We start from the raw sequence: 15,516 nt of genomic DNA, 5'->3' as shown, positions 1-15,516 counted from the left end.
CACTTGACACTAGGCCGAGGCTTCAGACTTTGACACGCTCACGAGGCTGCTCCGTCGAATAAACTGTTCCAACCTGTCATTTATGAGAGGCTTCTTTTTTCTTTTTTTTTTACTAATTTTAGTATAATTCATTTTGTTTAAGTTGGAGGTTTAAATATATATATATATATATATATATATGTATTTTTGTGCACACAGCATATCGTTCAGTCAAGATGCTGTCCTGTTGTGTGTTACAAGTGATCATGGTACGGTGCATGTGTTTAACACTGAGGAAGCAAAGCCAGCCAAACAGGGAAGGTAATTTGTAACTCATCGCAGGCTCACCTCTTCATTTTGAACCTCATCGCCCCTCCCTCATTTGCACACAATCTCTCCCCTTTGTCTTATGTTGGGGAGTTCCTTCTTCCTCTCTCTTCTACATTTGTAAAGCATCTCACTTCCTTCATTTCTCTGGAGTCACTTTTACCCTTAGTTTCACTCTAGCTTTTATTTGAATATTTTCTTTCTTGTTGTGTTGAAGTGTTTGCGCTTTTTTATTGTTGGACCTTTGCTCCTTTCCTCGACTCTAAACACTTTTCGTTCTGCAGTGGCTTTCTTTCCCGGTATCTGAGCTCCCGTTGGAGTTTTTGGAGGTTCCAGTTGCCTTCTGCTTCACGTTCTCTTTGTGCCTTCAGCAACGACACCAATTCTGTAACAGGTAAATTATTGCAACATAATAGCGCATTGTTGTGGTGGTACCAGTATTGTTCGTGGGTGTACTTTGTCCTACAAATATTATATTTTTTACCTGATGCAACATTTTGTCATTGTTTTTAATGATTCTTTTTTCTTGATCAATAATTTACAACCGTTATTGTCTCGTAGTTTTGGTATGTGCTTATCTGTGTTCTGCAGTTATCTGTGCTGATGGAACCTATCACAAGTACCACCTGGGGCCGAAAGGAGAGTGTGCACGAGAGGTGTGCACGCACTTTCTTGAAATGACTGATGACCAGTGAGCTGGTTTGGCAGACCAATGGTCAAAATCACAGGCTGTTTCTTGTGTAGCTGGCAATTTTGCCAGCCAGATGTTCATCACTGCTGTTTAACTTGCCAGTTAACCCAAAGACTGCACAGCAAGTAGCACCTGCTGATTGTGCTGCACGGGGAAAGTTTCAGGCCGGGCTTTTTGTAGCAACCTTGCCCTTGTCTTGATCATTCCTATTGGTTAATCTAGCATAGTCATTTAACAACATAGCCAGTTACAGGTATAAACTATATTTTTCTTTCATGTCATGACATCCTTCATCTTTTTTTTCTTTTTTTTCAATAAATTGCGTGATCATCTACATGGTGTGGTGTGCTTGTTTCTTCTCTTTGGTGAGGCATCTTGTCGCAGCAGTTTTGATCACAGCTGAGAATTTCAGTTTGGTGGGTACTTTAATCCTTTTTTGCTCCAGGTTTTGTAATTGTTTTTGTGAATCCATTTGCTCCAGCATGGAGGTATGCAAAATGGTTAGTTGTTCACCTTGTCGTTAACTTAATAAAAATTGGCCACCCATCTTTGAACTAATCCAATCAGTGTAATTTGCCATCTTGTGAATTTGAGGTTCACCTTCCTTGGTTGTTTATGCTGTGTTGACAGACCAAAAGACAGTGATTTCTAAGCATGGTATGCCTCCATGTTGTACAGTATGTAATCTCAGTTGAAATGACGTTTTGGATTGGAGTTGATTGATGTAACTTGAGTTATGCTTTACATAAAGTTACTAATTGTAGGTCATTGTATTTTTGTCAATTTGTGTTTCCATGCAGTCGATAACCACAGGAAATGATAACCACATGTTCCGGCCATTTTGAGATCTATGAAGATGTGAGCTTTATTACCGTGCAACATTCTGGGTGTGAGTGAATTAATACAATTGGAACATGACGTTGCCATGTTGATCCACTAATCTGCTTCGTCGTCGTCGGCATTATGTTTTCGGGTTGTCCATTCGTGATAGATTTTAGTGATTGTGATAACTTAACAATACCTGAAGGGATCTAATATATTTGGCTCCATTCGTTCTTCCCTCTAGCCTTACAAGTCTACCAGTCCATGCCAATGAAAGGCATCCCCATAGCATGATGCTGCCACCACCATGCTTCACTGTAGGGATGGTGTTAGATGGGTGATGGATGAGCTGTGCTCGGTTTCAGCCAGACGTAGCGCTTTGCATTCAGACCAAAGAATTCAATTTTCGTCTCATCAGACCACAGAATCTTTTGCCTCATGCTCTGAGTCTTTCACGTGCCTTTTTCTCCAGGTGTGCCGTCATGTGCTTTTTTCTCAGGAGTGGCTTCTGTCTGGCCACTCTCCCATAAAGCCTAGATTTGTGAAGTGATACAAAGACTGTTGTCCTTCCGGCAGGTTCTCCCATCTCAGCCAAGGAACTCTGTAGTTCTGTCAGAGTGGTCATTGGGTTCTTGGTCACCTCCCTGACCAAAGTCCGTCTTGCCCGGTTGCTCAGTTTGGTTGTATGGCCAGCTCTAGGAATGGTCTGGGTAGTTCCATATTATTTCCATTTACTAATGATGGAGCTCACGTTGCTCTTGGGAAATCACTAGAAATTGTTTTATACCCTTCCCCAGATCTATGCCTCCTCACAATTATATATTGGAGTTCTACAGACAGTTCCTTTATATACAAGGTCCCACAGTTGATGCACTGTCAACTGTGGGTCGTTATATAGAAAGGTGTGTTTCTTTCTAAATCATGTCCAATCAATTGAATTGGCCACAGGTGGACTCCAATCAAGGTGTCGAGATATCGCAAGGATGATCGAAGGAAATTGGATGCACCTGTGCTCAATTTGGAGTGTCATAGCAAAGGGGTTGAATACTTATTGACTTGAGACATTTCAGCTTTTAATTTTTAATTATTTTGTAAAAAAAAAAAAAAAAAGTAAAAAATTCCACTTTGACATTATGGGGTTAATATGTCTAAATCAGTGACATAAAAATCTCAATGTAAACCATTTTAAATTCGGGCTGTAACAACAAAATGTGAAAAAAGTCGAGGGGTGTGAATAGTTTATGAAGGCACTATTGGGATGCAAAAGATGAACGGATTCGATTTTGTCGTCGAGGTCAAATGTCAGAAGTCATGCCTTGTGAAAATGTGATAGTTGAGAACAGCTGACGGGTTTTAAATCAAACTTGGTAGATGTATGTGGAATAATGTAGGCGGATGTATATCGGTCGGTGTCGAAGAGTGCCGTTCTAGTTTGTTTTATTTTATCCTTTGGATTATGCCCTGTGTCACAAGAAACATGTATAGATATGATAGAGAAAATAACCTGCAGTGTCATTTTGACCTTTGTAGTTGAGTGAGTTTTGTGGGTGTTGATGAATGGAATGCAAACAGCTGAATGAGCAGATTGGGAGGCATTGAGCAACAGCACAAGACTGTTCATCACAATTTGATGTTTAACAGGCTGACTTTTATGTTTCAAAAATATTGGACATCAACAAGTTTTCATGTAGCAACTGATGCACCCTTTATACCTCTAATACTGTAGAAAGGTGGGTGAAGAGTTTTGTATCAGCATCTTGACCAAGGTACCGATTACACATTGGTCTCCTGTTGGTCTGTTACGCACAGTGAGTCTGGCCTGGGTTGGAATCCCGACCCAGCTATAACCTGCCATTCTGGAGTTTCACAGGCAGGATAATCCATCAATGTGTGTGCCGTACCTCCGATGGACGCTAAACTGGACATCACGTCTGCCAGCATTCGCTGGTGGACGTTAAAGATCCCACGGTGGTCTCCCCGAAGAGTCGGCGAGCTAGTACCGGCATCCTGAACAAATTGCACTACTCACAATAAGTTAGGGATATTGGCAGGTTCTTCGGTGTGGTTGATTTTGTGTATTTCTAACCCTAACAACCCACATACAATGGTCTGCCTATCCAAAAAATCAGTGAAGTGAAACACACACCCCCTTTAAAAAAATTAATTCACTCCCACAACATCCCGAACTTATTGTGAGTAGTGTACGAATTGCTGTCAAACCTGCAAGAGGGCACCGCATCAGCGGTACAGCTGCATGACCCTCAGCCAATAATGCTACCTCGCAGCCTTGTGCTGCATTCGAACGAGGAAGAAGAAGAAGCCGTTTAGTATGCATTGAGCGGAATTCCCTTTTTAACTATTGGACTTGAAACCCTCCATCGCGAGCCTCCCGCCCATTATATACAGTGCAAGGTTAAATCTGTGAGTTATGAAATAATTGTCATGAACATGAAACGTTTTATCACAAGCAATACACGGAATTTACCTTTTAAAATGTACGTGAGAACATGATTAGTAAACTCTGGAAGATGTCAACGTTCGGAAGAAAGTACGTTGGCAAAAAACGTACGTACGGTTTTGTGACTAACGTCGTGATGTCATAACGTACAGAGAGAGAGGGCAATATGTGGCGCGTACAGTTCGAGTAACGTGATGAGAGCGGTGAGTGGGTCCACATTGAATCGGTATGGGGATGTGGGGATGCCGGACATGGATAGCATAGCGGGTGTGGTGGGCTCATCGTCGGTGTTGGACCGGGTCTAGCCAGGCCGATCTCCTAACGGACTTTAAATAAAGAGCGAGGGACCCGAAACCGGTGAGGAGCAACGATGGGTAAGAAAAGAGAACAATGGGGAGAATGGGGGCGAAAGTGATTGTGAAACTCGCGGGAATGGGGTTAGCCGTTACGTTAGAGAGAGATGGTGGGGGTTGGGTGATAAAGAAAGAAAATGGGGGGGGGGGGGGAGAGAGGAGGTTGAAGGAAGGCGGGGAAAGGAGGTTGGAGGATGGTTATTAAAGGAAGGTACCGTAAAGGGGGAAAAGGGAGAGAGTTGAGAAAGGGGAGAAAGGGACAAGGAGAGATGGAAGAATACGTAGGTGAGGGAGATCAGGAATATGGGAGCAAAAGGAGGAAGAAAATGTTGCGAAAGGGGAAAGAGGACACAGTATATAGAGAGGAGTGCTTTGGAAGAAGTGGTGATTATAAAATCATTCTGGGATCCTTGAGTGCAGTTCCGTGTTAAGGATAGGTAGACAAGAGACGAGGTAAAAAAAGAAATACAGGTAAGGTTTTCAGTTAAGGAGGTGTGAGATGTCCGTCCCTACGGTGGAATTGCAGGTACGGTACAAAGAAAAGGGGATGCAAAGGGTTGGAGTGGAAGGATAGACATGGAGATTGTAAAAATAATAGACATATAGAGGGGTAAAAGAGCTGGGGGTGAATAGAAGGAAGGATGGAAGGAGAGATAGAGGGGTTGAAGCGAGGGGATAGAGGAGTATGAGGGAGAGGGGGTAGAGTGGGGTGGGTGAGATAGAGAGGTGGGAGGAGGGATAGAGAGGAGTGATGGGGGTAGAGGGAGGGAGGTGGGATAGAGGAAGGGAGGGAGAGATAGAGTTGGAGGAGCAGGAATAGAGGGAGGGAGAGATAGAGAGGAGGGAGGGTATAGAGAGCTGGGAGGGTGAGATAGAGAGGGGGGGACGGGGAGATAGAGGTTCGGAGACTTGGGGAGATAGAGGGAGGGAGGGGATAGAGGAAGGGAGTGATAGCGAGGAGGGAGGAGGAAGTAGTTATGTGGGAGGAGGGATAGATAGATGGTGGGAGAGATAGAGAGGAGGGAGGGGATAGAGAGGTGGGAGGGTGAGATAGAGAGGTGGGAGGGTGAGATAGAGAGGTGGGAGGGTGAGATAGAGAGGTGGGAGGGTGAGATAGAGAGGTGGGAGGGTGAGATAGAGAGGTGGGAGGGTGAGATAGAGAGGTGGGAGGGTGAGATAGAGAGGTGGGAGGGTGAGATAGAGAAAGGGGAGGGGGAGATAGAGGTTCGGAGACATGGGGAGATAGAGGGAGGGAGGGGATAGAGGAAGGGAGTGATAGGGAGGAGGAAGTAGTTAGGTGGGAGGAGGGATAGATGGTGGGAGAGATAGAGAGGAGGGAGGGGGGGGGGATAGAGGCAGGGAGAGATAGAGAAAGGGGAGGGGGAGATAAAGAGGTGGGAGGGGGGATAGTGGCAGGGAGAGATGGAGAAGAGGGAGGGGGAGATAGATAGAGGGAGAGATAGAGAGGAGGGAGGAGCATCGAGGGAGAAAGAGATAGAGCGTAGGGAGGAAGAGGTAGAGAGGAGGGAGGGCGATAGAGGGAGGGATCGGAGAGATAGAGAGGAGGGAAGGGGATAAAGGGAGGGAGAGATAGTGAGGAGGGATAGAGGCAGGGAGAGATAGAGAAGAGGGAGGGGAAGAAGTTGATAGACATATAAGTTGATAGACATATAGAGTTGGGGAGATAGATAGAGGGAGAGATAAAGAAGAGGGAGGGGAGATAGATAGAGGGAGAGATAGAGAAGAGGGAGGGGAGATAGATAGAGGGAGAGATAGAGAAGAGGGAGGGGAGATAGATAGAGGGAGAGATAGAGAAAGGGGAGGGAGAGATGGAGAGGAGGGAGGGGGCGATATAGGGAGGAAGAGGTAGAGAGGAAGGAGCGGGGATAGAGGGAGGAAGAGATAGAGAGGAGGGAGTGGGATAGAGGGGAAGTAGAGATAGAGAGGAGGGAAAGAGGTATAGAGAAGAGGGACGGGGAGATAGATATAGAGAGAGGTGGGAGGGTTGATAGAGGGAGAAAGAGGTAGAGGGAGGAAGAGGTAGAGAGGAGGGAGGGGATAGAGGGGAAGGAGAGATAGAGAAGAGGGAAGGGGAGATAGAGAAGATGGAGGGGGAGATAGATAGAGAGGTGGGAGGGGAATAGAGGGAGGAAGAGATAGAAAAGAGGGAGGGGGAGATAAATAGAGGGAGAGATAGAGGTGTGTGGAGGAATAAAGGGAGGGGTGAGATAGATAGAGGGAGAGATAGAGAGGGGGGAGGGGAATAGAGGGAGAAAGAGATAGAGAAGATGGAGGGGGAGATAAATAGCGGGAGAGATAGAGAAGTGGGTGGAGGAAGAGGGAGAAAGAGATAGAGAAGAGGGAGGGGGGGGGGAGATAGATAGAGGGAGGAGGAGATAGAGGGAGGGAGAGATAGGGAGGAGGAGATAGAGAGGAGGGAGGAGGAGATAGAGAGGAGGGAGGGGGAGATAGAGGGAGGTGGAGATGGAGAGGAGGGAGGGGGAGATGGAGAGGAGGGAGGAGGGGAGGGAGGGGGAGATAGAGAGGGGGGAGGAAGGGAGAGAGAGATAGAGAGGAGGGAGGGGAAGATAGAGGGAGGTGGAGATGGAGAGGAGGGAGGGGGAGATAGAGAGGATGGAGGGGAATATAGAGGGAGGGAGAGATAGAGGAGGGAGGGAGAGTTAGTGCTGCAATGCGGTGCTTGAAGCAGGACGGAAAGGGTTAAATTTCCTGCATTGCAGAGAGAAAGCAGCAGAGAGATGAAGAAAGAGCGTTGGCGAGAGAGGGAGAGCGATTTAAAGATTCAGCAAGAGCGAGGAGAAGGAGAAGGAGAAGGACAAGGAGATGAGAGATCGGTGAGATTGAGAAAGAGATAGAGATGTCACTATTGTCCTTCAATCTCTTAAGCCCCTCTCCCCATCCTAAGGCCCCCCAGCCCCCACAATCATCACTTTCGTCGTCATTAAGCTCTGTGTATTCATTTTGTTTCCATGATGATGAGGTATTCATGGCTTCTTATTTTCCTTCCACCTCGCTCATTGTTTATCACCCAATCCTTTCAAGCAGTCAATGTCATCGCACTCTGTTCTCCCCCCAAGAGGGACCCCAGTTTCGTCCTCTGTCCTCCGCAGTGACTTGGGCTCCAACATCAGTTTGCTGAAGGTAATTCACCTGCTTCCTTCAAAGTTACGATTCCAGAAACCTAATTCCTGCCATTTGTCTTTTGTGCATTCGATGGCTTTCGGCCTCCAACACCTCGTCGTGAGTACCCGAGCACGAGCGCGGACGTCTCAAATTGTCTCGTTTCTCCGACTATAAACCGACACAAACTGCTGATTGTTCGTGTGCATTAAACGGAAATGTACCTGAACCTCGGAATGTGTTTTATGCGTTTATTTTTTTTCCATGCAGACCCTCAATCTTCGTTTCCGTTGCTTCCTGGCACGCGTACATGAATTGGAGAGGCGCAATCGACTGTTGGAGAAGCAGGTGCATGACCCACCTGGGCACCCAATGTGCCATCAAAATGTCTGGGTTTTCTTTTCTCTGCACATTACGGCTTACAGTAATTTTGTGTATGGACACAAGGGAGGTGTGTGGAGAAGCAATGGTCACAATTATGGGAATTCAAACAAAGACTTGAAATAAAATGTGTGCATTTTTCTTACCATATAAACTGCTCTTGTGACGAGCATCAAATGCATTGAGCCATTCAGGCCACATTGATGCATGAAAGGCAAATGTGAATGTCCTTTGTTCAGGTTTCAGAGTTGTCTCGCTCTTCACTACGGAAAGAAACCAGCAGCCAGACCGATGGAGCTGCGGTGAGATGATGGGAAGAGACGAGGCCTTGAGATGCGATACAGATGTCTCCAATTCCGTGAGCGGAAAGAAGGACACGCTCCTAACACTCGATTCCTTCTTTGTTTCCTCCCAAATCCATCCTTTCCCACTTTACCTTTCCTGAACAGTCATGTTCTCTGTCGACCTATCCCAAATACCTGTCACCACGAAACCGCCCCATCCTTCGTACTCCCCGTCCCACCCCGTCCCCTCCTCAGGTCGGTGTGTGGGTGCAGGCCGATACCGTGACCCCCGAGGTTCGAGCACTTCATGCTGTGCTCGGCAAAGCAAGGAGGGAGAGGGATGAATATCGACGCAGGTACTTGCTCATCAATTAAGTACCTGCAGTGAAGCAACTTTAATGTGCAATTTTGGTTGTAGAAACGAGGTGTCATGTTTTTCAATAGGTGGGAAGAGGAATCGGCACTACGGGTAGCCGTGCAGGATGCTGTGCTTGTGCTTCAACAGGTGTGTAGCAAATCTCAGGATTCTTAAGAACTCATTCACCCACCCCAATTCTAAGTTGAATGTTCACCTCCATTCTCTCATCTGACAAACGGACTCTCTTTTTCTTGTGCACCTCTCTCCAATCCATCAAGAGCGCGGCCCATCGTCACCTTGTTTTTTCTCCCATTCTCACTGCTGCTCTCTTCTACTCTTGCTCAACTCCTGCCCCCCTCTCCTACCCATTTTCTTTCCAACACCCATCCACTCATGTGCAATGTCTTTGTCTCTTTGTTCAGCTCTGATTCTTTGTCAGTCTGAGCCTGCCGCCCCCTGCCGCTTAGCTCCTCCATGAGCCAAGATTTCTGTATCCAAAGAAAAAGACAACTTTTAAAAACTCTGCGCTTTTGCATCCTGGATCCATGAAGCTTTCTACCATTTGATTGTCTTTGCATTATGCATAATATCAAGGTGTGAGGTTCTCGGTGGACTAAACGGCAGGGTAGCATTATTGGTGGTTGTTGTTTTATAACCCCAGACAGTCCTTTCGAGCAAGCCCACAGCATGGAGACAGCCGTTCGATCTCGCATCACAGAGATCCCCCTCAGCCAGGATGGTGTACCCCTGTCTTTATGAAGTCAGGACCACGAAAGAGTTTTAGAGAGAGAGAGAGAGAGAGACACAGACGAGAGGAAAAGTGCCGGTCCATGGGGACCGATCGGCACTCTGACCGTCACCTCACTGAATGAATGAATGATCGTTTTAAGGCCATTTTCCCCGCTAGAGCGGGGGTTAGTCTTGCGGGCCTCATGACAATCATGGTTCCCTGTTTGAGGCAATGTTTTTATGGCCGGATGCCCTTCCTGACGCCAACCCTTGGTCGCCTCTTACGATGCGCAGGGATACGGTGTACCTATTCTAAATCGGGGTACACACCGGGATCATTCATCCCAGAAAGCTGGTACTCAATTTGCAGACCTCGGAAGGATGACAGGCGGAGTCAACCCCCCTGGCGTTAATTCAGCGATCGACCGGGATTCGAACCCAGGATCCTTGGATCCCAAGCCGGCACCCTAACCGCTAAGCCAACACCAGACCTCACTGTCCTGACAAATCCGTGCAGCAGGGAATAATGGGGAAGATTTGACCCCTGACTTCCGTTGGGGGGTACAACCACAGTGAAAAGGTGTCCCTGACAGTTGTCATCATTCTACCGATATGTCATGTCTTCTACTGACTCCTCTCTGGCCTAGCTCCCCCCCCCCCTCCCCCAGCCCTTTCTGTGCTCTGTCCCCCAAATACTCCTACAGGTCGCACAAGATCTGCCAACAACCCTCTTCTGGTTAAACTGCCAAAATCAAGACTCTATGCTCACCTTCACTCTTTCATTCCTCTTTTTTCCCCACCTCTGGAACAAACTCACTCACTCTCTTCAATCCCACTCCTCCCTCAAGGTCTTTAAAACAGCTGTTCACCACCATCTCTTATCTTCCCCCATCCAAAACCTTGATCTTTTCTACCCCCGTTAATTCACCCCAGATCCACATTTTTGAAATACCGACTTCTTTCCTGGAAGTCCTAGCTGTGTCCATGTGTTTTTTTACCTCTCCCTCCCCCCACCCCCCTTCCCATTCCTCCTCCCCCCAAGCCCTCTCCCTCTCACAGATCTCCCGATGTCCCTGCTCTAAAATGTTGTACTTGTGTGCTTCCTCCTCTCCCTCCCCATCATGTCTCCTGCTCAATTTATTATATGTTTCATGTGTCCGTTTTTTTTTTGTTGTGATTAATGTTAACTCTTACACGAGCCTCGATCTTATGTACAAAAAAAAAGGAAAAAAAAAAAGGATGTACAATTACAATGTGAGTACCTCTATAAAGTACCAGCAGAAGTACCCGGCATTGCGGGGAGGGGGGGGGAGGGGAGGGGAACGGGGGGGGGGGGGGAGCGAGCCCCTTGGCAAAGCGAGCGATTTTTTTTTTTCATAGCGTCATAGCGTTCATAGCGTTTCATAGCGTCATAGCGTTCATAGCGTCATATCGTTCATAGCGTCATAGCGTCATAGCGATATTTTTTTTCATAGCGTCATAGCGTTCATAGCGTCATAGCGTCATCACGTGATCGCTCTGAGCGAATCAGCGCCCACCTGCTCTGATTCCGTTGATTCCGTGCGCTGAAATGCGCTGAGGTAAATATGAATAAAAAATATGGATCGGCAAATATTTTGAGTTCGGCCATGTTCGTCCCAGGCTCAATGGCCATGTCAATGCCAAATATCAAGCACGTAAGCCTCTCCGTTTAGGAGTCTATCGGTAACATTACACACACACACACACACACACACACACACACAAACTGTGTTTTATATATATAGATGTTCAATTAGAATGTGAGTGTGTCTATAAAATATGTACAATTAGAATGTGAGTGTGTCTATAAAATATGTACAATTAGAATGTGAGTATGTCTATAAAGTATGTACAATTAGAATGTGAGTATGTCTATAAAGTATGTACAATTAGAATGTGAGTACGTCTATAAAGTATGTGCAATTAGAATGTGAGTGTGTCTATAAAATATGTACAATTAGAATGTGAGTACGTCTATAAAGTATGTTCAATTAGAATGTGAGTGCATCTATAAAGTATGTTCAACTAGAATGTGAGTGCATCTATAAAGTATGTACAATTAGAATGTGAGTGCATCTATAAAGTATGTTCAATTACAATGTGAGTACCTCTATAAAGTATGAACAATTAGAATGTGAGTGCATCTATAAAGTATGTACAATTACAATGTGAGTGCATCTATAAAGTATGTACAATTAGAATGTGAGTACGTCTATAAAGTATGTACAATTACAATGTGAGTGCATCTATAAAGTATGTACAATTACAATGTGAGTGCATCTATAAAGTATGTACAATTAGAATGTGAGTACATCTATAAAGTATGTACAATTAGAATGTGAGTACATCTATAAAGTATGTACAATTAGAATGTGACTACGTCTATAAAGTATGTGCAATTAGAATGCGAGTGTGTCTATAAAATATGTACAATTAGAATGTGAGTATGTCCATAAAGTATGTACAATTAGAATGTGAGTATGTCTATAAAGTATGTTCAATTGGAATGTGAGTGCATCTATAAAGTATGTTCAATTAGAATGTGAGTGCATCTATAAAGTATGTACAATTAGAATCTGAGTGCATCTATAAAGTATGTACAATTACAATGTGAGTGCATCTATAAAGTATGTTCAACTAGAATGTGAGTGCATCTATAAAGTATGTACAATTAGAATGTGAGTGCATCTATAAAGTATGTACAATTACAATGTGAGTGCATCTATAAAGTATGTTCAATTAGAATGTGAGTGCATCTATAAAGTATGTACAATTACAATGTGAGTGCATCTATAAAGTATGTACAATTACAATGTGATTGCATCTATAAAGTATGTACAATTAGAATGTGAGTACGTCTATAAAGTATGTACAATTACAATGTGAGTGCATCTATAAAGTATGTACAATTACAATGTGAGTACATCTATAAAGTATGTACAATTAGAATGTGAGTACATCTATAAAGTATGTACAATTAGAATGTGAGTTCATCTATAAAGTATGTACAATTAGAATGTGAGTGCATCTATAAAGTATGTACAATTAGAATGTGAGTACATCGATGAAGTATGTACAATTAGAATGTGAGTACATCGATAAAGTATGTACAATTAGAATGTGAGTACATCTATAAAGTATGTACAATTAGAATGTGAGTACATCTATAAAGTATGTACAATTAGAATGTGAGTACATCTATAAAGTACTAGGGCATTGCCCGTACGTGGGTGCCCGTTCCTTGCCAAAAAAAAAAAAAAACGCTACCCGTACGCTCTACCCCGCCCGTACGCCCGTAAACAAAAAAAACAACGCTCTTCGCTTCCGCCCTTCGCTCTGACTGAATTGGGAGAAATAATGCGCATAAGAAATCGAATTACGTACCGTAATGGCGGTCAGCTCGTAACGCGCTCAGCTCCGCTCGTCTCACATCGGCCACGCCTACGCAACAAAGCGTTCTGTGATTGGCTGCCGGAAGTGAAGTCGTCACTGTCCGGAAGTTCGCAAATCGCAGTTACGATGAATCGTTTTAATTTAATCGCAGTTTGAATTCGTTTTAAAACATAGTTTAACGGCAACATAGTTTTCCAACGTGAAATAAATGAATACGCTGTCAAATGTGCCGTCCGAGGCAGAGTCTGATCGCCACGTTCGGCACACGTGATAGCTCGCTGCTCTCTGATTGGTTGAAGCATTTTTTGGACATAGCTCAGTAAGTACTTGTCCGATTAATTTAAAACCTTGAAAAGGCACATCCTCGGGTCCCCAGCAATATACCTGGCAAGTTTCAAGTATATCGGACCCGTGGTTGTCGAGAAACAGCGGTCACAGACAAACACACAGACACACAGACACACAGACACACAGACACACAGAGATTGCTGGAATTATAGATAGATGTACAATTAGAATGTGAGTATCTCTATAAAGTATGTACAATTAGAATGTGAATATATGCCTATAAAATACTTACTCTAAAACCACACAAAACAATTCTGGGTGAGGGTGTGCCATCTTTGATTGCTCGTTCTAGTTTAAGAATGTAATCAATGTTATTTTTGGATGATCCGCATGCTGGTTTCTTGGAAAGATTGTTTCGAATTTGCTCAAAGTGCCTCACGCCACTTCTAAAAATGCAAGGGTGAATGAGTTGCACATGCTGAATGATTCTTGCATATGGCAATTAAGTTACGTGGAAACTTGCAATCAGGTGTTCTGCAAATCCCTCGTGCCAAAAAGACTTTATAGACGCTGGAACAGTCCTTCAACAATTAAATTATAATTTCTACATGTTCGGTTTTTTATGGCAGAGAGTGTACGTATGATGGCAGAGACTTCTGTCTCATCCCAATCTCTTTTTCCTCTTGCCTCTCAACTTCCCTTTCCTTTCTTTCTAAAACTGGTGTACCCTCCCCCTCTGTGTCTTACATCTTTACATGCATAATATGTAGATGTAATCTGGTTATCACAAGGTTTTCTTTTTCCAAAACTGAGGTAGAAAGGAGGTTGGTACTGAGGGATGTTGGGACCTATTAATGGCTGGCTGAACTAATAAAATATTTGTCATGGTATTTCTTATAAGAGTCGGTGTTTGTTTCCCAGAGCCATGGCTAAATTCCAAATTGTCATGTCACGTGCGACTTCGGCATCGTCACCGTAATCATGTGCAGGTGTTGCTGCCAAAATATTTACACACTAATTCTGGCAGTGACGACAATTGTGTATTTAGTTGTAACACACTATTTTCAAGGGAATCCCTGGTGTTGGCTTAGCGGTTAGGGTGCCGGCTTGGGATCCTAGGATCCTGAGTTTGAATCCCGGTCGATCGCTGAATTTACGCCATGGGGGTTGACTCAGCCTGTCATCCTTCCGAGGTCGGCAAATTGAGTACCAGCTTGCTGGGATGAATGATCACGGTGTGTACCCCGGTTTAGAATAGGTACACCGTATCCCTGCGCATCGTAAGAGCGTGACCAAGGGTTGGCGTCAGGAAGGGCATCCGGCCATAAAAACATTGCCTCAAACAGGGAACCATGATTGTCATGGGGCCCGCAAGGCTAACCCCCGCCCTAGCGGGGAAAATGGCCTTCAAAACGATCATTCATTCATTCATATATTCACTAAGTGCTTATGAAAATAAAATCTTGGAGCCCTGATGGCATCACTTGTGTGAATATTGTGCCAAATCAAGATTAATCTTCTTTACCATACCTTGATATTATAGAAAGCTTTTAAATGTTCAGTTGTGGGGTTTTGGACATCATTACCTTTTCAATGGTAGATTTTAGTCCACATCCAAAACTCCAGGAGGGCAATAAATGTGAACAACAAAATGTGACTGGACACTACACGTAGATCAGGGTAGGGGGAGGCCGATTACCCCCTTGCTGAAAGTAATTCGTAAGCTAGTTGGGTTTCCACTAACAATCCGATAAATCCATTGTACCTTTACTCTGACTAAATCTGTTTGTAGAAGCTTAGAATGCAAATCTTCAATATTGCTGCCTTCAGCATCACTGACATGCATTTTGCGTTGTTTTTAATTTTTGGGACATATATCGGTACTGGTTTAGAATGGGAAATTCACATAATTTTGGTTTTGTGTTTCTATGGATACACTGTGTGGTGGTTTTGCAGTGATAAATAAGAAATGAAGGAATTGTCTTCTGTTTTTGGCTTTTCAGGAAGCGAGGGATGCAGAATTGGTACAGGATGACCTTCGTGCCAAATTGGAACGTCTGCGTGCTGAACTCGTCGTCTTTCGTAGCTTACTCAATGATGTAAGTCTGGCTGAACTATGCTTTCTGCTGTTCCCAACTTTCAGGGATTAATAATGGATTGTTTTATATAAAGATACAAAATTGGGAAGTCCATATAAAATACATGATCTAGGGGTGCTTAGAATTATATTGTGAAAAATGGACTTAGAAAAAGGCAGGGAATGGGACTTTGGAAGGAAAGGGAAGGGAGGT

At 44.3% G+C, this 15,516-nt stretch overlaps 3 protein-coding genes across 27 annotated transcripts in view; 2 read left to right on the top strand and 1 right to left on the bottom strand.

Moving 5' to 3' along the window:
• WDR45B (WD repeat domain 45B) overlaps positions 1–1,331 on the top strand; it is a 28,931-nt gene extending 27,600 nt beyond the window's left edge. Inside the window, exons 8-10 of the mRNA XM_068132276.2 lie at positions 199–300; positions 591–700; positions 898–1,331. Of these exons, the coding sequence (XP_067988377.1) occupies positions 199–300; positions 591–700; positions 898–1,001 (316 nt within the window). The 3' untranslated portion in view covers positions 1,002–1,331. The remainder of the gene's footprint in view (positions 1–198; positions 301–590; positions 701–897) is intronic.
• Positions 1–15,516, bottom strand: part of ZNF575 (zinc finger protein 575) — a 686,770-nt gene that overhangs the window by 228,454 nt on the left and 442,800 nt on the right. The gene's annotated exons all lie outside the window — the stretch shown is intronic.
• Positions 4,405–15,516, top strand: part of LOC137437686 (intermediate filament family orphan 2) — a 38,790-nt gene continuing 27,678 nt past the window's right edge. For 4 of the 25 annotated variants that reach the window (XM_078766132.1, XM_078766130.1, XM_078766122.1 and 1 more), the window contains exons 1-8: positions 4,422–4,480; positions 7,372–7,485; positions 7,697–7,792; positions 8,042–8,119; positions 8,392–8,454; positions 8,602–8,792; positions 8,881–8,941; positions 15,229–15,324. In XM_078766132.1, coding sequence (XP_078622258.1) covers positions 4,472–4,480; positions 7,372–7,485; positions 7,697–7,792; positions 8,042–8,119; positions 8,392–8,454; positions 8,602–8,792; positions 8,881–8,941; positions 15,229–15,324 — 708 coding nt within the window. In that variant the 5' untranslated portion in view covers positions 4,422–4,471. Of the gene's footprint in view, positions 4,652–7,371; positions 7,486–7,693; positions 7,793–8,041; positions 8,120–8,391; positions 8,455–8,601; positions 8,793–8,880; positions 8,942–15,228; positions 15,325–15,516 lie in introns of all 25 variants that reach the window. The other 21 variants (XM_078766125.1, XM_068132219.2, XM_068132202.2 and 18 more) reach the window with 15 other exon arrangements.

Source organism: Myxine glutinosa, chromosome 1 (genome assembly GCF_964187855.1).
Source record: "Myxine glutinosa chromosome 1, kmMyxGlut1.1, whole genome shotgun sequence".
In the NCBI taxonomy this organism is placed as follows: Eukaryota; Metazoa; Chordata; class Myxini; order Myxiniformes; family Myxinidae; genus Myxine; species Myxine glutinosa.
This window is presented reverse-complemented; position numbering and strand designations above follow the sequence as displayed.